Genomic DNA, 22498 nt, shown 5'->3' with positions numbered 1-22498 from the left:
ATATTTAAAATAGGTTTTTATAAGTTTAAAAAAGGGTTGCGGTAGGATGCTATAAAAAACAAAAAAAAATTGGTAGATGGAATAGAACAGATTTCTTCTCAGTATCATAACTGGAGCAGTAGAAACAGCTGTCATCTTAGAGAGAGAATGGCTAAAAACTGTCAAGCTGCATAATAAATTGAATTTCCTGTAGCTGGTCATTTGCCACCATGAAATTTGAGCGGGGCAGGCGGAACCGAATGAAATGGGCGTGGCATAAACATGCACTTGAAACGAAAATACGTATACCCCACCATCCGGGACTCCAGATTCCGGACTATCCGGCCAACACGTACGACAACCTCGCTCGTTTCAACATGAAGACACAGGCGCAAAATGCCACCAGAGGCAAATGAAATTACCGAGTTGCCAGCCCGACGATGGGCGAAAGCTCAAAAATCCAAATATCATATTTACAACTTGCAACTACAAGGCCCCCGGGGAGTTTCCCAGATGGAGCGGGCCAGCGATAGCGATAGAGACAGATGGAGAAAAACAGACCCAGAGTGAAGGATATTAAAGGAAGCGACAGGCGGCTAATGTCAAGCTGCTAACTGACATTTGAATTCCCCTTTTCCATTGCACTCTCTAAGCCAAGTAATAGAATCAAGTCACTAAAATCATTAAAACAGATGGTAAAGTTCGTAGTTCGGAAAGGAAAACCTAAGAAAACGTATTTATAAACCATCAATACAGAACGGAGCTAAAGTATTGGGTTTAAATTTTAAATATTTTTGAAAGGGAAGTTTTTGATTTAAAACCCTTAAAGTGCATTTTTATATATAAAACTTCCTAAACAAAGATATCTAAAAATATTTAGTGATAAAAATACATTTAAAAATTAAACAGATTTAATTTACTATTAAAATATTATATTATTTCGTATGCAATATTTTATATATAGTCGAGGAAAGGATTTAAATTTCCACCAATTCCCCCCTTTCACACCTTTAATTCACTATCAGGGCAAGTTAAATTACAAAACCCCTGCGGTAGTGGTATCACAAAAAAAGAGGCAACAAAATAGAGCACAGAATATAATGACGAAACTTTTAATGACTAATTAAGGGACATTTGCTCTGGCTTCTTGAAACAAAATACACACACCACACCGAAAACTGCCCCAGGCGACAATGGAACGCTTAAGCGTACCCAGTTGGCATTTTGTGGAACCTCCAAAACAAACAACTATAAAAAAAATTTGGTATTACAGTTGGTCATTTGGCAAGATTTTCTATCTGTCAAATGAAAATTTAAATAACAGACATTGCTGTTCAACGAAGCAAACTCAATGACAGCCAGCTGGATGGATGGGGTCTGCAAAACAGCAAACCGCACAAACCAGCCGCTCAATAAATATTTAATTATCAAGGAAAAATAGAGTGAAAAATAGAAATCACAATTTGTCATTTTCGCCAGCTGGCTGGGCCATGAAAATTATGCCTATATAGCCCAAAAAAAAAAATGGAAAATAAAGGAAAGAGGAAAATTGCACACAGTGAACGTGTACTTATGTATGCTTTTATAACTAAATTTTCGTAAACCGTAACGTGCTTAAATGTTGAAAATTGAAATTTTAATGCAATGGGTAGTTGGGGGGACTACTGTTTTTGGGCGGCTTAATGGGTGTTTCTGGGTGCTGCGTGGTGGCAGTGGCAATGGCATATCCGAAACTATTTGCGGCCATGCTCTGCGGTCAGATTGTGGCTAACCATGTTACGCCTGCTCCCGGTTGGCAGATGCCAGTGGGTATATATACATTTATATATAAATATATATTATAGAGGATACTGGGGCGTTTCGGTGGGGCAACGGCCACGCATAAGTTTGCGGTCGCATTGCCGCGCTCTCCTTTCGTTTCATTTTGCATAAGTTCTAAAGTACACATCATATATAATTAAAATCGTAAAACGGTCAATTTTCCCTCATCGCTGGAGGACAAGGACGAAAAGGATCCTCCACACACACCCACACACACACAAACGGCAACCACACACATCTCCATCCTTCGCCGCCATCTGTGTAATGGGTTTAGCATTTTTGGGCTTTCGTGTACAAATTGAAACTTTATGTTTGTTTGCCAACGAGCAGCGGGCCAAGCCGTGTGCTGTGAGGCGTTCTATTAAATTAGTTTACTGGATTTTCGGCTGCGGCCAGGCAAGAGGTTACATTTTAAATTTAAGCGCTTTGCCATCGATGCAAATGGGCGTGTAAATACCAGGGGTCATTAAGAATTTAAGTAAAATTTGCCCTATTTAGGAATTTTATTCAGAAATGAATTTAGAGAAAATATAAATTTTCTAGTTAAATTAATTACAATTTTGTACTCATTTAAATTTACTATGAATTCTAAACATCAAATTTATAATTCGCAATAGTGAATACCAATGGAAGGTGTTATTAAATATTTATACTGTGTTCTTGATACTTTCCCTGGTATCTTTCCATAATAAACATTAATTTTAATCAAGTTTTTCTGTTAATTATATTTTCAATTTAATATTACAAGAGAATTTTTCAGAGAATTAACAAGAATTTAAAAAAAATTACAAACTCAAAGAACACAGTTTATTCTATTTAAACTTGGTTGCCAGATACTACCCCTTTGTATTTTTCCATAATATCAATTCATTTTAACTTATTTTATATTGACCAGAACACATCCCTTACCACCCATTTATTTGCAATTAATTTTTATACAAACTGAAGCATACATCCACCTATCACTGAAAGTTTCCATCAATCTGACACACTTTTTGCCCAAATGAACATTCTCTGCTGTGCCGCCTAACCACATTTGGTATAATTAAATTTTATGGCCATTAAATTTGGCAATTTTCATAAGAAATATATGGCCTCCGGCCATTTAGACCATAAACCATTGGCCAAGGCTTACAAGCCCCGATAATAACAACAGGAAAGGAAAGGGCGGGGTGAAAAAAAGCGAAATCAAATATATTAGGCAGTGACTGATGTGAATTTATGCCCAGACCCGGTCTAATTTTTAGCCGCGCATTTACAATGTTCACAGGCAAACAGCACTTAAAAAAGCCCAAAAAAGCTGGATGAAAACAGGCCCAAAGAAAAACACATACTCACAATTCATTTTCAAAATGAATTTGTTCCGCTGTAACGGCCATAAATGCATTTAAATTTATTGGAAGCCAAAGTCTGCGTATGCCGCCACCAAATAACGAGAAAAATAACAAAAAACCAAAAAGGAAAATATTCAAAAAAGAGGACTCTCGCCCATTGAATGACAATAAATTATCAATTTTATTTTGACAGCGCGAAAAATCCCGCAACGAAAAACGAAAGACGAGCGCGGAAAATGTCAAACGAAATTGAGCAAAATATATGTAGATAGATGTGTTCGACATACATGTACTATAAATATGTATGTAATATATGCAGTCGAGAGAATTTGTGACAGGAAGTTTCAGTTCAATGGTTTGTTCCAGCGGGCGATTTCAAATTGCCTGGCCATAGTGTGTGTATATGCATGTTCCAAAAAAGTATGCTAATTTGTAGATTGATACTCTCCAGTTCGAAAACAAATTAGGGAAAGGGCCAAGTGCATTTTTTATATCTACAAATATTTTATTAAATAAAAATGCATTTTTATTTAACTTGTCATGCATTTCTTTACTCATTGATAACGTCAAAACGATTTGTTATATATTTTAGCTCGGAATAGCGTTTGGAAAATAGTAGCAATATACAACTTTTCTATATCTAGACTCATAACATTTTCGAGAATTGGTTTCCAAGTCTTGTAAGGAAATACCATTTTGTAGGTAATGCCATTTAAGACCATAAATTCATAGAAAATAGTTCCCAAACATAAGTGGTTTACCTTAAGCCTCTTAAGATCTTTAACGTAAAATCGGAACATACCTGATAACTCATTGATTCATTATTAAAATTGTGTGTGGTGATCGTATTAGTACCCATATTTTTAACTACTTTAATAAAATGGCAAAATGTTTTAATATCTTTGAAATTCGCATTTCTTTCAGACATTCCCTCGTCGATGGACCAGACAGACGTGGCCTTTTACTGTCCTGGAGAAGGTCTGTTTGCGGACGACTACGATTGCCGGATTTATTACCGCTGCGAGCGGCGTTCGGGCCAGTACATCCAGCCCTATCTGCTGGCCTGTCCCGAGGATGCGGTCTTCTCGCGCTCCCTGCGAATGTGTCTGCCACCGGCGATGGCTGGCCGGGATGAGTGCGTGGACCAGGTGAAAGAGGTGGACGACGGCAGCAGCATGGAGAAGTGGGAGCAGGACGACTACGGACAGGATGACCATAATGCGATGCTTAACCTGGCCGTCACACCTGCGGCCAATGAGCTGCGAACCTACGCCTCCACCCATCGGCTACCCACGAATTATGGCATGGCAGGTCTCAGCGGTGTCTCTGTCATATCCTTTTCCAGCTCATCATCCCTGCGAGCTGTTGGCCCCGAGGAGGCGGAGGGGGTAATATGCCGGGATGATGGCTTCATGAACGATCCCAGCGACTGCACCGTGTTTTATCGCTGCATCTCGAATGGACGGGGCTACAACAAAATCGGCTTCCGCTGCTCCGATGGCACGGCGTGGGATGAATCCCTGCAGTCCTGCAACCACATGTTTGACGTACGTGCCAATGGTGGATGTCGCAATCAAGCGGTCCCCCAGAACGACGGTTATTACGCCGGCCAAACGTCAACACAATCCTCGCAGACCAGTTTCCAGAACTCCACCTCAAGCAGCCAGCAGAGCTCCTCCACTTCCAGTTCCTCAAATTCCACGCAAAGCTCCAGCTCTACGTCTAGTTCTACGTCCAATTCTAGCTCCAGTCAGGAGTCCTCCACATCCAGCAGCAATCAGCAGTCGAGCTCCTCGTCTAGCAACAATCAGGAGTCCAGTGCGGAATCTAGCAACAATCAAGAATCTAGCTCCGAATCCAGCAGCAATCAGGAGTCCAGCTCAGGATCTAGCAGCAATCAGGAGTCCAACTCCGGGTCTAGCAACAATCAGGAGTCTAGCACAAGCTCAAACAGCAACCAGGGTTCAAGCTCCCAAAATTCTGGAAGCAATCAATCCTCTAGCAGTAACCAGAACCAAAGCTCTGGCGGCAGTCAAAGCTCAGGAAGTAACCAATCCTCAAACAGTAACCAAAGCTCTCAGAATTCCGGCAGCAACCAATCCTCTGGCAACAACCAAAACTCCGGCAGCAACCAATCCTCCAACAACAGTCAAAACTCCGGTAGCAACCAATCCTCTGGCAGCAACCAAAACTCTGGCAGCAATCAATCCTCGAACAACAGTCAAAATTCCGGTAGCAACCACTCCTCTAGCAGCAATCAATCCTCCAGCAACAATCAGAGTTCCCAGAACAACCAATCCTCCAGTTCGAACAGCAACCAGAATTCCTCGGGTAATCAAACCACTAGTGGATCTAGTAAACCCGCGCCTACAAAATGCGAGGATGAAAATACTTACATCCCCGACAAAGAAGACTGTGCTAAATTCTACAGATGTCGTCTAGATAAGGATGGAAAATTGGAACAAGTGCCTTTCACCTGTGGACCCGGTACCGTATGGAACCAAGAAGATAAGGTATGCGATCTGCCCACTGAAGATCAAAAGAAGAAATGCAACATCCCATCGGGAACATCCAGTGGCAGCTCTGGACAGCAATCTAGTGGAAGCTCCTCAAGCAATCAAGGCTCTTCTAGCAATCAATCATCAAGCAACCAGACCTCATCTAGCAATCAAGGCTCATCCAGCAATCAGGGATCATCTAGCAATCAAGGCTCATCCAGCAGTCAGGGATCATCTAGCAATCAAGGCTCATCCAGCAATCAGGGATCATCTAGCAATCAAGGATCATCTAGCAATCAAGGATCGTCCAACAATCAAGGATCGTCCAGCAATCAAGGATCGTCGAGCAATCAAGGCTCTTCTAGTAATCAATCCTCTAGCAACCAGAGCTCTTCCAGCAACCAAGGCTCCTCCAGCAACCAAGGCTCCTCCAGCAACCAAGGCTCCTCCAGCAATCAAGGATCGTCCAGCAATCAAGGATCATCCAGCAACCAAGGCTCATCGAACAATCAGACCTCCAATCAAGGTTCGTCTTCATCTTCGTCATCCAACAATCAAAGCTCGAGCTCCAATAACAATTCATCAGGCAACAGCACTCAATCAACGACTCCCAAGCCCTCCAATCCCGATGGTAATTGCCAGGATACGGAAACATATTTGGCAGATAAAAAAGACTGTGCCCGATTCTATCGTTGTGTAGAGAATGGAAATGGTGGCTTCGATAAGGTTCCGTTCGATTGCTCACCGGGAACGGTCTGGGATCCCGATACTAAGGGCTGCAACCATCCCACGGATGTGCAAAAGGAGCAGTGCAAGGCAATGGCCAATGGAAGTGGCTCATCCAATCAGGGATCTTCCTCAAGCCAAGGATCGTCTTCCAATCAGGGTTCGTCTTCAAGCCAAGGATCTTCTTCCAACCAGGGATCGTCTTCCAACCAAGGATCATCTTCCAACCAAGGCTCTTCTTCCAATCAGGGCTCCTCTTCAAACCAAGGATCTTCTTCCAACCAAGGCTCTTCTTCCAACCAGGGATCTTCTTCGAACCAAGGTTCTTCCTCAAACCAGGGATCTTCATCGAACCAAGGGTCTTCCTCAAACCAAGGATCATCCTCAAACCAAGGCTCTTCTTCCAATCAGGGCTCCTCTTCAAACCAAGGCTCTTCTTCCAATCAGGGCTCCTCTTCAAACCAAGGATCTTCCTCCAACCAGGGATCTTCATCCAACCAGGGATCTTCCTCGAACCAAGGCTCTTCCTCAAACCAGGGTTCTTCCTCAAACCAAGGCTCTTCCTCAAACCAGGGATCTTCCTCAAACCAGGGGTCATCTTCCAACCAAGGATCTTCTTCCAATCAGGGATCTTCATCCAACCAGTCCTCATCCAATCAAACATCGTCCTCTCAGCAGTCTTCTTCTTCTAACCAGACTTCATCCTCTACTACTGAAGGATCTTCATCATCCACCACGCAGAAACCCTTCAAGCCCGCTGAGAAATGTGAGAGTGAAGAAACTTTCCTGGATGACAAAGAAAACTGTTCCAAGTTCTATCGTTGCGTTGATAATGGTAAGGGTGGATTTACAAAAGTGTCATTCACCTGCCCACCCAACACTCTATGGGACCCTGAGGCCAACAGCTGCAATCACCCCGATCAGATCCAGACCATGCCCCTTAAGTGCAAAAAAGTGGTCAATCAAGGCGGAACCTCATCCAACAACAGTGGTTCCTCGTCTAACAGCACTTCTTCCAACAGTGGATCCTCATCAAATACTGGTTCTTCATCCAACACTGGCTCCTCCTCCAACACTGGATCTTCTTCAAACAGTGGATCATCTTCCAATACTGGCTCGACCTCCAATACTGGATCATCTTCAAACAGTGGATCATCTTCCAACAGTGGATCATCCAATCAAGGCTCCTCGTCCAATAGTGGCTCCTCTTCTGGTTCCAACACTTCCGGAAATGGATCGACTTCTTCATCGTCATCATCTTCATCTTCTTCAAGCAACAACAATAACCAAGGTTCATCCTCATCGTCCTCTAATTCATCCTCCTCAAGCAGCAGCTCAACTTCCTCAAAACCAAATCCATCGGAAACTTGCAAGGTCAATGGACAATTTATTGGAGATAAGACACAGTGTTCCAAGTTTTATCGCTGCGTGGATAATGATAGGGGAGGTTTTAATATGGTGGCCTTCAGCTGCGGCCCTGGTACTGTTTGGGATGCCCAACTTCAGGCCTGTAACCATGCTTGGGCTGTAAAGGAATGCGGTGGCGTTGCTCCTCCTCCGACTCCTCCTCCATCCACCACCCCCAGACCATCAACAACAACCACATCAAGACCTTCAGGACAATCTTCCACATCCAGACCTTCAGGACCATCTTCCACATCTAGACCCTCAGATCCATCTAGTACCTCACGTCCTGTCACCACCCGACCAACAACCTCCTCTCCTTCCACATCTCCATCCTCCCCAACCACATCTCCTGTTACTCAGTCACCCAACACCGATGGCAAATGTAACTCCGAAGGCTTTATGGCTGATCCCAGCAACTGCTCCAAGTTCTATCGCTGTGTTAGGAATAACAAAGGTGGCTTCACCCCAATCCCATTCCAATGTGGAGCTGGTACCGTTTGGGATCAAGATCTACAGACCTGCAACCACAATTTCAACAATTGTAACACTGGCACGGAATCCACCACAACGAAACCTCCCTGCGAACCAACAACCAATGGAACAACGACCACTCAGAAACCTGTAACCTCCACACAACGACCTACCACAACTGATCTACCCCCTACCACGACTGATTTACCTCCCACTACAACAACTGGGCTACCTCCCACTACAACTACGGGGTTACCTCCCACTACAACTGGATTACCTCCCACTACAACAACACGTTTGCCACCCACAACGACCACAGAAACACCGACCAGTACCCCCACTACAATACCGCCTAGTACATCAACAATCAGTTCGGAAACTGAAACCACAACGATGACACCAAATCCGGAAGCCACTACGCAATCACCTTCTACAACCACTATGAAACCCCTACCGGCTGGAACTGAATGCACAGGAGAGGGTTACATGGCCGATCCCGAAGACTGTAGGAAATACTACCGCTGCATCAACGCTGGAGCCTCCTACAGGAAGTACAATTTCACGTGTCCCAAGGGTACTGGATGGAATGAAGAAGTGCAGACCTGTGACTACATGCAGAACATACCGAGATGCTCAAAGTTACCTGCAGAGCCGGAGACTACGACACCAAGTGAAGAGTCCAAAGACCCTGGAAGTACAACTCTACAAACAACGGATGAACCTACAACAGTTACAAAGCCCAACACAAAACCAACCACAGAACCTTCCACGGAGAACCCGCAGAAACCCACGACGACTGAATATCCCGGAAAGCCAACTACCACAGAACAACCTACAACAGAAAAACCCCAGAAGCCCACAACGACCGAATATCCCGGAAAGCCAACCACTACAGCAGAACCTACAACAGAAAAACCACAGAGACCAACGACGACAATGAAACCAACGACACAGGAACCTACCACCACAAATATTCCCGGCTATAACCCAACAACAACGCCTGTTCAAGTTGAAACTACAACCTCCACACCTGGTTATAAGCCAACCACCACCTCAGAACCTTCTACAACAACCACAGAGCCTGTTACCACCACCACTGCCCCTCAAAAACCCACTACCACATCCTCACCTCAACCGACAACAACTACGGAAAACCCAGAAAGCACCACACCAGAAGGTCCTTCGACCACCATTCAGCCTGAGCCACAGCCGAACTATAACTGCTCCGCCGAGGGATTCTTCCCCGATCCCGAAGACTGCAGTCGCTATTACCGCTGTGTAGATGCGGCCAAGAATGGCAAGTACAAGGTTTATGCCTTTAAGTGCGGTAAGGGAACTGTTTGGGACGTATCCACCGAAACTTGCAATTATGCCGATCAAGTGTCGGGAAATTGCTCATCTGGACAGACGACTGCGCCTTCGACTTCCACGGAACCAGGTACAACAAGCTCTGGAACTCCTGAAACAACCACTTCTAAAGTTCCGGAAACAACAACTTCTAAAGTTCCTGAAACAACAACTTCCAAAGTTCCCGAAACCACTACAACTGGAGCTCCTGAGACCACCACCACGCCAACATCGGAAACAACTACCAGTGGAACTACCCCCGTAACCACTACTTCTGGAAGCACTGAAACCACTAGTCCTGGAACCACTACCACCGTACCTCCTGAAACCACCACTACATCAGCCAGGCCAGAGACAACCACCACAAGTGGTGAAGAAACCACAACCAATCAGCCATCGACTGAAGCCCCAACCACCACTGAGATTCCCACTCCCGGCACCAACACCTCCGCCCCTTGCCCCACTACCGGTCCTGGACAGAATGCGTACGTCTGCCCTACTGGATTCCGTCAACATCCGGAGAAGTGTGGCATGTTCTACCAGTGCAGCGAAAGTTCGGATAGCAACGATCTAAACATTGTGGTGTTCCAATGTCCTAATGGAACTGTCTACCAGGACAAGACCTGCAGCTGTGGCAAACCCCAGGCGGGTGACAAATGCTTAAAGGACATGAAGAGAACCTTGTTCGAACAGGAATCAAAGCTTCAGAATGTGGTAAGTCATGGCCAAAGCGGTCCTTATATCCACCTATTTAAAGTCCAGAAAATTTCTTAGATCAAATCCGTTAATACCATCTAATCGTATCCCACCAATAGGTACAAATCAGCTCGACAGCCCCTCTCTGCCCGGATGAGGGTCACTTCGCGCTCAACGATGACCAGTGCGGCCAATTGTTCGTCAAGTGCGGATTCTCGGAGCAGACGGGACGCATTGAGGGCCAGATCCACCGCTGCCCGCAGGGATTCGCCTACTGGAACGTGAGTCGTCGATGCGAACCCGCCCGAAAGCTGCTCAACTGCACACCAACCACCTACAATGTGGGCGGAAATGTGCCGCTGGAGTGGCTCAACATTGGCCATAGACGCCGCAGCATGCGCATTTAATTAGATTTAGTCTAGATTCGCTTAGAAGCCCGCCATTGTTTGTTTGCTGCGCCAGCCCGGGATTCACATCTTTGTACTAGGCTGGCACAGCAAACGATCGAACAGAAGAGTTAGCTTAGGACGTAGGGAAATTACAGTAGGTTAAGACCGGGTTTACCCCTCCAACATATACAGCTTAAAAGGAACATAAAAGAAAACAATTCTAAACTTAAGTACAAAGCTTCAACTTATAGTATTGAAATGTCAAATCTCCAATTGAAGTATATAAATTGTCCCGAAGCTTTGGTTGTTGGAGGGTTAACTATTCTTGGTGTCGGACTGCGAGACTGCACTTTACGCATTTGAAAAGGAAACAAAAGGTTTTTTGAGTAGTCTTCCTATAGTGGAAACAGGCACAGCCTTCACTACACACACGTAAATGTTGTAGCTATTATGCAGTAATTGTATTGTTTAGAGTTTAAACATACGTTCTGAACGCCATATACAATAATATATATATCTTAGACTATGCTTAAAATTTATAATAAATTGAAACATATACAAAAATCGTCGAAGAATGATGCACTGTAACTTATTTTACTCTCGGTGCTATTTTCCAGGATGCCAATGGATGTAGTTTCTTTGCTAACTACTTTTTCTTAACGGAAGCAAACTCCATTTCATAGTGGAACACTTAATTTTCTTTTATAAAATAAATAAGTTGGTTGTTTTGCCCCTTTTGTAGGTTTAAGCTATGGATTTCAGGAAATTTTTGGTTCCCAGGCATTTTTTGGTCGGGAAATAGTTAGTTTAACCGAAGGTTCACAGTTTCTCTACCTATTGATCTTCTTTACCTCTGGGGGCTAACTACCTTATCTTCTTTAGGGTAAGTTCTCGAAGGTTCTATGATCCACGAACTGTTGCAGCTACCCTCTTTCCTTGAGGGTTTGTCGGTAACTCCATACCTGCTCCTGAAAGCAATGATATATATTGACTTCTTTTTCAAATACTTGACTATTAGTTACCCCATTTCCCGAAAGTGGTTGGCAATTTCCCTGACTCATCCTACTTCTTCTTCTTGGCCTGTGGCGGTGCCGCCGGATTGTCGCCCTTGTAGAACTCTTTCAGCAGGGCCATCGCCTCATCCGCTCGAACTCCGCCCGTGATATCGATCCTTTGGCCAACGACGGCTGCCACGTCCACCACTGTCTTGCCACCAAAGCGATCGTTTTCGCAGCCATAGATGATCTCCTTGACCCCCAGCGTGTGGAGGGCAGCGGAGCACATGATGCAGGGCTCCACGGTGACCACCACGGTAATCTCGCTGAACAGCTGACGCGCGGGAAGACGCCTCTCGCGACAGCTGGCCAGGATCGCGTCGATGCAAATGAACTCGGCATGTCGGGTGGCGTTCCTGTGGATGTTCACCTCGTTCCCGCCACGTGCGACCACCTTGTCTCCATGAACGAAAACACAGCCCACGGGCACCTCGCCGGCGTCACGTGCCCGCCGTGCCTCCACCAACGCTTCCTCCATAAAGGCGGCCATTTGGCATGGAAATAATCTCGGGCGAACTGGGTGAAAAGCCGCACACAGATGGATGACCAGGTCAACAAAAACAAAAGGCGACTTCGGAACAGCTCTCACTCTGGCGGCGTTTTGCAACACTGAGCAACAGCTGGCGGTGAACGGTCACGACCGGAGCGGTCACAGTGACACAGCGAAATCACCCTCAATAAATATTTAGGGTACTCCCAATTTTTTTTAATTCAATATTCTAAGAATTTAAAAAAAATTTATTTTGTATTAAAAAAATGTATAAAATTAAGCAACTATAAAAAACTATTTCAATATTAGCATAGAAGTATTTTGTACTTTAAAATTAAAAACTTTTTATTTTGAAAGCTTTGAAAATGATTATATATATATTTGTCCCCCTTAATCTTATACGATTGTTTACATTTAGAAGATCCATTTTTTGTATCAAATAGTTTCATTAAGATTATAAAAAGTGTTGGAATTGCTTACAAAAATTATAAAATTTGTACTTTGGTTTTTTAGCCAATAATGAGTAATTGAGTATTGCCAATTTGTAAGCCCTATAAAAAAGTTTGTTTTTTTAAATGCATACCGGATGCATTTTGTGTTTTAAGCTTCATTCCGCAAAAAACGGATTAGGTTGTTCTCCTCCAAAAAAGCTCGAGCCTTATTCGGCCAATCGTTATTATTAACAGATCGAGGACTTGGATGAGGCAGCCGGAGGACAGAAACGGAATCCGATTGGCAGTACCTTGATCCTTTCAATGCGGTATGGACATATTCCCCCACAGCCACAAGAACTTGGGGCTTAAGTAGAACCAATTGCTCCTCAAGTGTTTCCAAACAAAACTCCCGCAGCTGCTTTTTGTAAGGTCCTTTCAATTCACTGGGCGTTAGGTTCTTGCCCGCTTCATCGAAGAAGGCCAGAGGACAAAAATTGTGCACAAAGCATTGCTGGGTGAAGATGTTTACGTTTCCAGCCAATCGCAGAAATAACTCCCACAGACGAACCCCACTGGGCTCCTCAATCTTGCAGTCCAAGCCCAAAACAGGACGTTTGGGATGTTCGACAGGAGGTTTGTCCACAGATCCTGATAGTTGCAACAAAAGTTTTACAGTGCGCACATTGCCAAAGGGTATCTGAAAAGTAGGATATTTAAATACTCAATAAGATACATAATATCAACAGCAAGGATGCACATATCATAATACACACTTACCCCAGTCTGAGCCATTCCATTGGGTCCTGGATTCATCCCAATAAACACTAGCTTTTTCGGACCACTCAAATACCGTCGCACATAATCACAGTGCAATTGTGACGCATACACTATGGGGTTGTAGATGCACTTAATGTTCGGAGGGGGGGTCAGTTCTTCTAGCAACTCGTTCAACTTGACCTCTGTTTTATAGAATTTCAACCACAGAGGCTGGATGAAGAAATCGGATATGGTACTTTCTTCATTTGGAAATGATTTTTTGGGCTCCACATCCTCCAGATTATCTTTTTGCTGGTTTAATTTTCGTTTTAACATGGCGTTTAATCAAACCGTTTACGCAGTCCAAAGTGCTATAAATGGTTGGTCTTGAAACTGCTTTTGATTTGTTTACTAGTTTTGTTTTAGAACAGCTGTTCCTTACTGAAGTTTAAGTATGACCGTAGACTGGAGTAGCCTGGCTGATTGGGGGTGATTAAGGATTTGGCCCTTAACCAAGTCAATTTTATCTAATCTTCTACTAATTAATATTATTTTTTAGTTAGTATTTGTTTTTATTATGGCATAAACATCCCGTTTTATTAGCAAATCTTTATAAACAAAGGGTTAAATATATATTAAAAATTTTTAAATATTACTGTTCTATTTTTGATTGTGCGTAAACTCATTTAGACGCTCCTCGTTTTCCCGAATGAAGCTAGCTTTGAAGGCTTTGCAGGTTTTCTCTATGCTGCCTTTTACAACAGTTCCAAGTATTTCGAGGAATTGAGAGACCTATGAAAGGGATGTACCAAGTTATAGGATGGTATGTGGGTTCAGGGTTTGGGAACTCACAGTTAAATTCTTTTCGGGACACGACAGCTTGGCGAAGTCGCACTGAGGAGCATGTTTGCGATGTTCCTTCCACGGGTCATCCTCAGATTCCCAGCCATCGAGCGTTTTCCCGCACACAAAGCAAGTGGCGGTATCGTTTTCCCGCTTTGTGCCCGTCCAATAGAATCCCGCCTCGGCCATCTGTTGAGTAATATTTGTTATGAGCTCTGATCGGTATTTAAGATAATTAATCCAATCATTCTTGCCTTTGTAATGCTGCACAAAGCCGTATCTGGAAAGGGCCAACTCTTGAAGCTCTCCACGCGATGCTGTTCCAGGAGATTCAGCTTCCGGAAGACCTCCAGTTTCTCGCCACCCATGCCAGCTGCAATATCATTGATCGCCGGAGATTCCATTTGGTTTTATTTCACAATTTTGAGAGACAAACACAAATAATGGCTATTTTTTTGCAGGCAGCGCGTCGTTGTTGCTGTGGCTTTGAAAACAGGGTTGCCATATATCGATACCTTATACCTTACTGGCAGAGTTGCCATCAGTGTGTGGGTATCGATAAGATATTTATTGTTTCAATACCGAGCACAGCTATCGCTTTAAGTCACAGGTTTTGGTAAATTTTTAATCAAATCTGTTATATCAAATAGATTTTTTATAAAGGGAGTTAAATATGGAAACAAAACAAAGAGAACTAGTTGTAGCGGGTTCATAAATGCTCTATCATTCTGATATACTGTGTATTTACTTGCAGCAAACATTGTATTTAATATTAAAATAAAAAAAACATTGATAAATTAAACTTGTCGACGGTCGAACATTGTAATCGATAGGTAGACTAAGGAAATCTAGTATTTGTTAATTTATCCGATGTCGTATGGATTTCTTGGCCCTTGAAGTGCGGGCCTACTAATATCGGTTTAATGGATGCCGCCATAAATTGTGCTTCTCATTAGTTTGAAATGTATGAGGCTGATTTGAATTGTTAACAGAATAAAACGATCGCCCCGATCGACCGCCACCAGGCGCACGCCGCCCTTAAAGTTCACCCTCTCTTCGGACCTACGCGTGTGGGGTAGTCGTCAACAAGGCAACTCCATATGATGCAAGACAAAAAACATTGATAAATTTAACTCTTTTATAGATTAATTTTATATATGTACTCAAAAATAAAAAGCAGTCATATAAAATTGGAAATACTTTTATATGATAGTTACGTTGGCTTAAAAATCGGCAACTATCTTAATGGACGACAACCCTGCCGCTCTGTTATGGCCAACAGTCGTCTGTTGCAGCAGCTGTTTTGGTTATTGTCATTGTGTACACACTGTTTTGACGTTAAGAGTTTTGCTGACTTTTTATTTATAAACAGAAAAGACGGGAAAACATGGTGTGAACCGTGAGCCAGACACCCACACCACACCGACACACGGCCACACACACACCACACCGCACTTGTTGTTGTTTCATTTGAACTTTTGCAATTGCCAATTGTGAAAATCGCCCAAGGAGCCCCAAAGATTATGCACCCAAGTTGCACGCTGCACAGAAATTGATTCGAAGAGACGGAGGAAAGGAAAGGCAACCAAGCAGAGATACAGAGAGAGAAAAAGAAAGTGCTCCGACGGCCTTGGGCGAAAAACGGGAGCAGCGCCAAGCAACCCAATTAAGTAGCCCAGGCTGGTGGGTTCAGTAGGTCACTGCCGCACCGTTTTTGCAAGGGGGCAGTGGCCCAAGGACATTCGGGAGGAGGCCCCCAACACAAAGCCCCCACAATCCACGCCCACTGCTAAGGATATAGAGACAGCCACCCACCCACCAATTTTGTTTGGCAATGAGACGGTGCGCTGGCAATGCGCTCACTTGAAGGCAGCCGTCGACAGGTCGAGCAGCTGCAGCTGGAGCTGGAAGCCAAGGATCAGGATCAGGTTCGGAGTCCCCGCCAGGAGCAGGAGCAGAAAGTCGCACGGCCATCGATGGCCAACGAACGCAAGCAGAGCAGTCCCAAGGTGGAGCTAACCAAGCTCAGTCACGAGCTGATCGAGGAGTGCAAGCGCAGCCAGGAGGACTCGCTGCTGTCGCGCCACCTGCGCCACGAGCTGGAAAAGTATGTCTGTAAAAAAGAGTCATAGAATTATGTGTTCTGTATAGAACAAGTCAATTGGGTAGCTTGTTGGAATAGAAAGTTGATGTCCACTCCCAAAGTTCCACTGTACATTACATTTCATTTAAAAGAAAGGTGTGTGCATCGTTAGCTGAATAAATTCTCTATTAAGTGAACATAAAATGTCATATTCTGTAAACAAAGTGATAAGCAAATGTCCATAGCGAAAGTAAGGCCCAGAAATAATCAAATATGTAGGAAAGGTCATCTGCAAGTCAAAGTTACAGTGTATTTTACAACCATATTTCTTGAACAGCTAGTAATTTCTTATATAGTATGAAAAACGTCTTAATCGATCCGTCTGACATATAATTTACAATGACGCCATATCGTAGACCGGGTTCTTTTACATAAACTTTATAACATTAAATTTTATAGGCACATACAAGAGATAATTTTGATTACCGATAAATAGCTACTGCAATAACTGATATGTTTATTAGATTATATTCTTGGAAACCGATTAAATATTTCTTTACTGAACTATCATACGATTTCATTATATTAAATATTTGTTAATTGAAAGAGTACTAATTAATATCTTTGCAGAAATTATCTTTTATATTGTTGAAACGGAGAATGTACATAAATATTTATTTTTATTTTTCATTCATTTTGGAAAAGCTTCTAATCTGAAATGACTAGTCATTTGTGTGGAATCTCTACCAAAAGCTCCCAATGTTTTGACGTCTTATCAATAATTGTACCCACCAAATCATTGCCCCTGCACGTGCTGATCGAAAGCTTCCGATTCTCTACCCTTAAACTTACACAGAAAATAATAATTAACTTTAAAAACATAAACATTAGTTAAAATTCAAAATGCAATTTTGTTTTTTAGGCTGCCCCGCGATTCCCGTCGCGAGTTGGTGCGGAAGCAGCGAAATGGCTGCGCACCCCTCTTCATTGCCTGCAAAAGAGGAGCCGTGGACATCGCCGAGTATCTCATCACCATCTGCGAGGCGGACATTGAGCAAAGGGGTCACTTTGAGGTGCCGGAGGATAACAGCTTCCACTATGTATCGCCACTCTGGGCAGCCGTCGTCTCTGGCAAACTTTCCATGGTCAAGTACCTTGTGCGGATCGGATGCGACATTAATGCCACCTCCGATTCGGGATCGACGCCCGTGAGGAGTGCCTGCTACATGACCCACGTTGATATCGGTAATTATTATTGGTCTCTACAGTAAAGCTTTTTAAAGCAATCTTAAGGGGCGGAGGGCTATGCATTATTGATTAGCATTCAAGATTGCTTAGGTAGTAGTCTTGGAATTTTGTAATCGGACCGTGCTTCGTGTTGTTTAGCGTAGGTTCTCATTCCAATTAAATTCGTTCACACGCAATTTGTCCATTTAATTCAAAACTTTGCAATTGTACACACACTCCCACTTTTAAACAATCTGCACTAACAAGTTCCATAAACAGATGGTTTAATCACACGATGTAATCGTATGTTCTGTCTTGATACCAAATTAAATTACGTTTCATAACTTTAAGAACGTATAAAAAATTGTAATTGTTGATTAGCAAAGTATCAATAGAAATTCGCATGATAACAAATAAAACTAGGTCAGAGAAAGTTGCTTGTGCTAAGGTGTTTCATTCCTCTTAGAATGGATCCCATTGGACTAATATAATATAATAACCAAGGTATATATTTTTAAAGTTGATACTAAATTTATTATTCACCATTTTAATACAAGTGGGCAATAGTTTTTAATGGAATTTTTAATTTTTCGGAGAAAGAAATCTTTGATAGTGATTCTCGTTCTCATTCCTATATATTTACAACTATTTCTTAAAATAAAGGTTAGATATGGAAATCGTAATGTAATCCTTAGTAAAATTATCAATTGACTTGTAATAAACTTAATAATACAAAAATTCCTGATTAAACCCAACAGTCAAGTTTCTGGTGGAGAACGGAGCGGATATCAAGCGACCGAACATCAATGGCGGCACCTGTCTGATCAATTCGGTGCAGTCGGTGCAGTTGTGCTTGTATCTGGTGCGCAAGGGAGCGGACATTAACGCAAGGGACATTCAGGACAAAACGGCGCTCCACTATGCAATCCAGGAGCATCGGCTGGACACCACAAAGATGTTAATCGAGCAGGGTGCAGACCCGTATGCCAAGAGTCGGAACGGAGACGATGCCCTTCGCACTGCCTGCTTGAAGGGAGCTCATCAGATCTTCGACTTCTTGAAGAAGGAGCTGAATTATTTGCCTGCCAGACTGGCGGAGGCACACGAGTTGATGGGATCGACGTTCCTGGACGAGCACAACGAGTCGCGGGTGTGCATCCTACATTGGCGCATGGCACATCACATACGGGCAGCATATTCTCCGTATATTGAGAAGAAGCCACAGGTTCCTTTGCGCACTGCCTACGAGAATGCTGTGGAGTTTAGTACGCTGGAGGAACTGGACAACATTGCCACTGATATGGATGCGATGCGAACCCAGAGCCTGCTCATTTGCGAGAGGGTTCTGGGGCTGACCCATAAGGATATGCTGTTTCGGTTAACATTTAGGTGAGTATTAAAATAAGTGGAATAAGCTGGCTGCAACATTTTTTAACTTTTGAATCTCTTCTTCCAGGGGCGCCTCGTATGCGGATTCACTCCAGCTTCAGCGCTGCATCGACCTGTGGCGGTTCCTGCTCGAAGTGCGCGTGTCAAACTGGTCCATCCTGCATTTTGAAACTTGTTTCGCAGCGCAGGCGCTGGTGCGATTGATGTTGGATCTGCATGTTCAGAACTCGAGTCATATAAGGAGCGATGCCAGAGCCAGGTTTGTGCACCAGGATAAAGTGCTGCCCAGGTTTGAGGATGTGCTCGGCGTCTTTCGAACGCTGGCGGAAAGCGCCATTGTGGTGAAGCACCTGCTACTCTTGAGGCCTGTTTTTAGAAGGCAGCAGGAGAACTACGACCGGGTGATGAGGTGTTTGGCTCATCTTATTTATTTGCTGATCAATACCGTCCACACGGAGGCGCAGAACAAACTTATCTGCCAGGCGGTACACGAGACCGTGGTTGTGGGCAATTTACGTAGTGCCAGCACCGCCGACACAATGCTCCATCTCTGCGCCTCGCGGCTGAACGTCATCAAGAGCGGCTACATCACTGACGACAACTTTGCCGATGTGCGTAACATCTATTAAAATTTGACTTGTTTAATAAACGACCCTATTATCATCCTTAGAAGACTGTGTTCCCCAATGCGGATGTCATCAAGCTGCTCATCCAGTGCGGTGTCGATGTCAACATCAAGAACGAAGCCAAATCCACGCCCCTGCACGTAGCCTGCCAGCCCTACAACTACGACAATGAGGTAAGTGGGTCATTTGGTCTCCCTACAATATTTATAAGCAGATATTTCAGAAATCAAAAAGAAAAGTTTACAAAAATATATTTAATCGCCCATTTATACCCACAGATTGTTCATTTATTGCTCAAGTGCGGAGCGGACATCGATCAGCCGAATCGTGCCGACAAGCGGCCCTACGACCTAATAGCCTCTAATCCCACCAGTACCATTCCGCTGCTCAACTTTGTGACGCTGCAGTGTTTGGCGGCGACGGCGATCAGCAAACACCGAATACCCTACCACAATCAGCTCCACAGACAGCTGGAAAAGTTCGTCCGAAGCCACGAACCGTGAAAAGGCAGCTAAATCCGAAGAAAACGCCGGAAGCGTGTTTAATGTCTATGTCTTATGTCTAAATTATAGGCGTTTCAACCCAAAAGGATTGTCCCCATTCGGAATTTTCAAAATTTCACCAGTGTCGGTTACTTTGTCTCGCTCTATATATTAAATACATATTTACAGATATCTATATCTATTGTTAAATCGGCTTAAAGTAGTTTAAAACTCCAATCGAGATCAGAAGAAATAGATGCAGAATCAGAACAAACATTGTAACAGAACAAGCAAAAAGTGTAAACGATGAACGTGATATTAAAAACTACATATATATATAGAGAGTGTATCGGAAACATTAATATTTTAGAGAACTTACAAAGCGAATGGCGGATCTTTGTACTTAACAAATTCTGCTCTGCTGTTTGATTATTAGATCCTAAAGAGAGGAACTCATTGTAACGCCAATACAGTTTACACATTATCTACATACATACAATTACGCCTGAAACATATACTAAATATATACTATATATATATATATACATACAACTAGAATAACTAATTGAACACTTGTTGAACTACTAAAATCGAACTCGATAACTATGTGAATTGCAATTTGTGAGAGGGCCAAAGTCACTCAACCTGTTCGACAGCATTTGTCCCTTAACTTCTTATGATTACCATGCTTTTTAGACCTATGTACTACGTGTATGCGTGTGGGCCAAAATATTGTCTTGGCCCTCAGCAAGTATTTTAACAACCATTTCTGTGAGACCGATGGATTGAGTTCGTATAGCACGCGTGTTGCATAAGCCGGATCGAATAATTATCTACTGAATTTTGAGTAAAACGCAAATCTAATCAATAAATTGAATAGTTTACAGTTTACTGTCAATAATATGGTTAAGTGTTTTTAATTGGGTATAACGCAAAGGTTAGGCTCTATTTTACACCAGTTTATTCCAAACAAATTTGCTTATTTCGCTTTTGAGTAACCATAATTAATTATTATGTTTGTTTGATCTTCTCGAAACTTATAAGACATTATCCACTTAAGTTGTTTCGGATATTGATCCCTATCATTTGTCAATATTTGTGCCACAGCCCATGTAAAACTGTCAGCTTTTGAGCAAAAGACGATTCGTTCCACATGCTTATTATAAAATTGGTGGTCTTATCTTGGGTTTCGGGGGCATCCCGAAATAGTTGTGAACCCGAGGTGTCCCATAATTAATTTTGACTCATTTTTAGGCCAATAATTAAAAATGAATTTACTATGACCGGATGATAGGCCTCGCAGGGGCATTTATCGCCCAATCAATGCGATTTGACGGATGTGGGATACGGATTCACGGACTGACGGGGTTTGGGGTCGGATTCGGTTGCTAATACTATGCATAGAAGTGGACAAAGGCTGTCTATGTCAAAATCCCTCATGGTGTGAATTAATAAATTAAAATAAAATAGTTTTGTTACGCAAATCATAATTTGTGTCCCGTCAACATTCACTTTTATGCTTTGGCTAATCTGTGCACCGAGTGTTTTGCATTCAATAGATTTTAGCAACTTATTCGCTTTGCATAAAATATGCAAAGTGCGGCAATAGTTGGCGCCCATTAATCACAGGGCTCTACTTTGGTCGGATTCCATTTTTAGCTCCCATTAAAATGTTTGTATTTTTTTGTTGGCTACTTTCATCTTAATGCATTTGGGTCTATTAATTAATGACAACGTAATTTTGGTTTCCCATTACAAACGGAAATTTATCGTATATTTATTTGACAGATCTTTGCATCTTTAATGCCCGCACATAAACAAATGATTCAAGCCAAAAAATAAACAATGATTCGGTTTCATTTCACTGCTTTTTTCATGGCCCACGAAATTGGCGTGAGAAAGTAGAAAACCAGTTTTTCATTTTAGCTTTGACCAGATATCAGCCGCTAGAAATGTGGGCTAACTTGTCATCTGGTGGCCAAGTTGCCCTTGGCTTGTTTATTTTGATTTGTGGGTAGAATATCCCCCCGGCTAATGAGATGCACTCCGTTAAATGCACAAGATACCGCAATATATCTCAAGTGGGTTAGTGAACAAGTCAAAATTAGAAAGGATTCCTATCTCCGTTTTTATGTTACAGCATACAATCACCCCGTTATAATAGACCCGGCAATTAGCCCTATAAGGCCCTATATCTGATCTCATTTCGTATGCATCTGTTTTGTGTTTGTTATGACAACTAATTTCCGCTGGAAGCTGGCCATATCCAATTGACAAGATTTACTTTCGATTTTATCTGGTGATTTACCTTCACTTCTTTAGTTCGACAACCGATACCAATTCCGATTCCAAATATACGAGCATTTTGTCTCAATTTGGCACATTTGGAGCTGACTATATTTACGCCCCATCGAATGGATACAAAGACCTAGACCTTGGATCAAA

At 42.9% G+C, this 22498-nt stretch overlaps 5 protein-coding genes across 6 annotated transcripts in view; 2 read left to right on the top strand and 3 right to left on the bottom strand.

Annotated features, from left to right (window-relative positions):
* The window catches only part of Mur89F (Mucin related 89F), a 52944-nt gene extending 42233 nt beyond the window's left edge, over nt 1-10711 (top strand). The window contains exons 5-6 of the mRNA XM_036818504.3: nt 4059-10297; nt 10399-10711. Of these exons, the coding sequence (XP_036674399.3) occupies nt 4059-10297; nt 10399-10686 (6527 nt within the window). The 3' untranslated portion in view covers nt 10687-10711. The remainder of the gene's footprint in view (nt 1-4058; nt 10298-10398) is intronic.
* Nucleotides 10712-11105: 394 nt separating this feature from the next.
* LOC108020817 (tRNA-specific adenosine deaminase 2) lies at nt 11106-12330 on the bottom strand. Of its 2 annotated transcripts, none has more exons than XM_036818506.3 (2): nt 11691-12330; nt 11106-11630 (listed from the first exon to the last, which is right to left on the bottom strand). In XM_036818506.3, the coding sequence occupies exon 1, from the start codon at nt 12211-12213 to the stop codon at nt 11731-11733; it is 483 nt and encodes a 160-aa protein (XP_036674401.1). In that variant the 5' UTR covers nt 12214-12330; the 3' UTR covers nt 11106-11630; nt 11691-11730. The 2 variants fall into 2 exon arrangements, with proteins under 2 accessions (XP_036674401.1, XP_016944684.1); XM_017089195.4 differs by having other exon boundaries at nt 11106-11636; nt 11691-12326.
* A 237-nt stretch (nt 12331-12567) lies between these two features.
* On the bottom strand, nt 12568-13821 carry Smug (Single-strand-selective monofunctional uracil-DNA glycosylase). The gene is made up of 2 exons (XM_017089191.4): nt 13425-13821; nt 12568-13344 (listed from the first exon to the last, which is right to left on the bottom strand). The coding sequence occupies exons 1-2, from the start codon at nt 13737-13739 to the stop codon at nt 12814-12816; spliced, it is 846 nt and encodes a 281-aa protein (XP_016944680.3). The 5' UTR covers nt 13740-13821; the 3' UTR covers nt 12568-12813.
* Nucleotides 13822-13951: 130 nt separating this feature from the next.
* Nucleotides 13952-14756, bottom strand: Det (baculoviral IAP repeat containing deterin). Its single transcript, XM_017089197.4, has 3 exons — nt 14501-14756; nt 14256-14435; nt 13952-14195 (listed from the first exon to the last, which is right to left on the bottom strand). Exons 1-3 carry the CDS (start codon nt 14648-14650, stop codon nt 14064-14066), a joined length of 462 nt encoding a protein of 153 aa, XP_016944686.2. The 5' UTR covers nt 14651-14756; the 3' UTR covers nt 13952-14063.
* An 817-nt stretch (nt 14757-15573) lies between these two features.
* m-cup (ankyrin repeat protein mann-cup) lies at nt 15574-20956 on the top strand. Its single transcript, XM_036818431.3, has 6 exons — nt 15574-16353; nt 17252-17574; nt 18315-18945; nt 19013-19556; nt 19616-19744; nt 19850-20956. The coding sequence occupies exons 1-6, from the start codon at nt 16100-16102 to the stop codon at nt 20072-20074; spliced, it is 2106 nt and encodes a 701-aa protein (XP_036674326.3). The 5' UTR covers nt 15574-16099; the 3' UTR covers nt 20075-20956.
* Nucleotides 20957-22498: the final 1542 nt, after the last annotated feature.

Source organism: Drosophila suzukii, chromosome 3 (genome assembly GCF_043229965.1).
Source record: "Drosophila suzukii chromosome 3, CBGP_Dsuzu_IsoJpt1.0, whole genome shotgun sequence".
Classification (NCBI taxonomy): Eukaryota; Metazoa; Arthropoda; class Insecta; order Diptera; family Drosophilidae; genus Drosophila; species Drosophila suzukii.
This window is presented reverse-complemented; position numbering and strand designations above follow the sequence as displayed.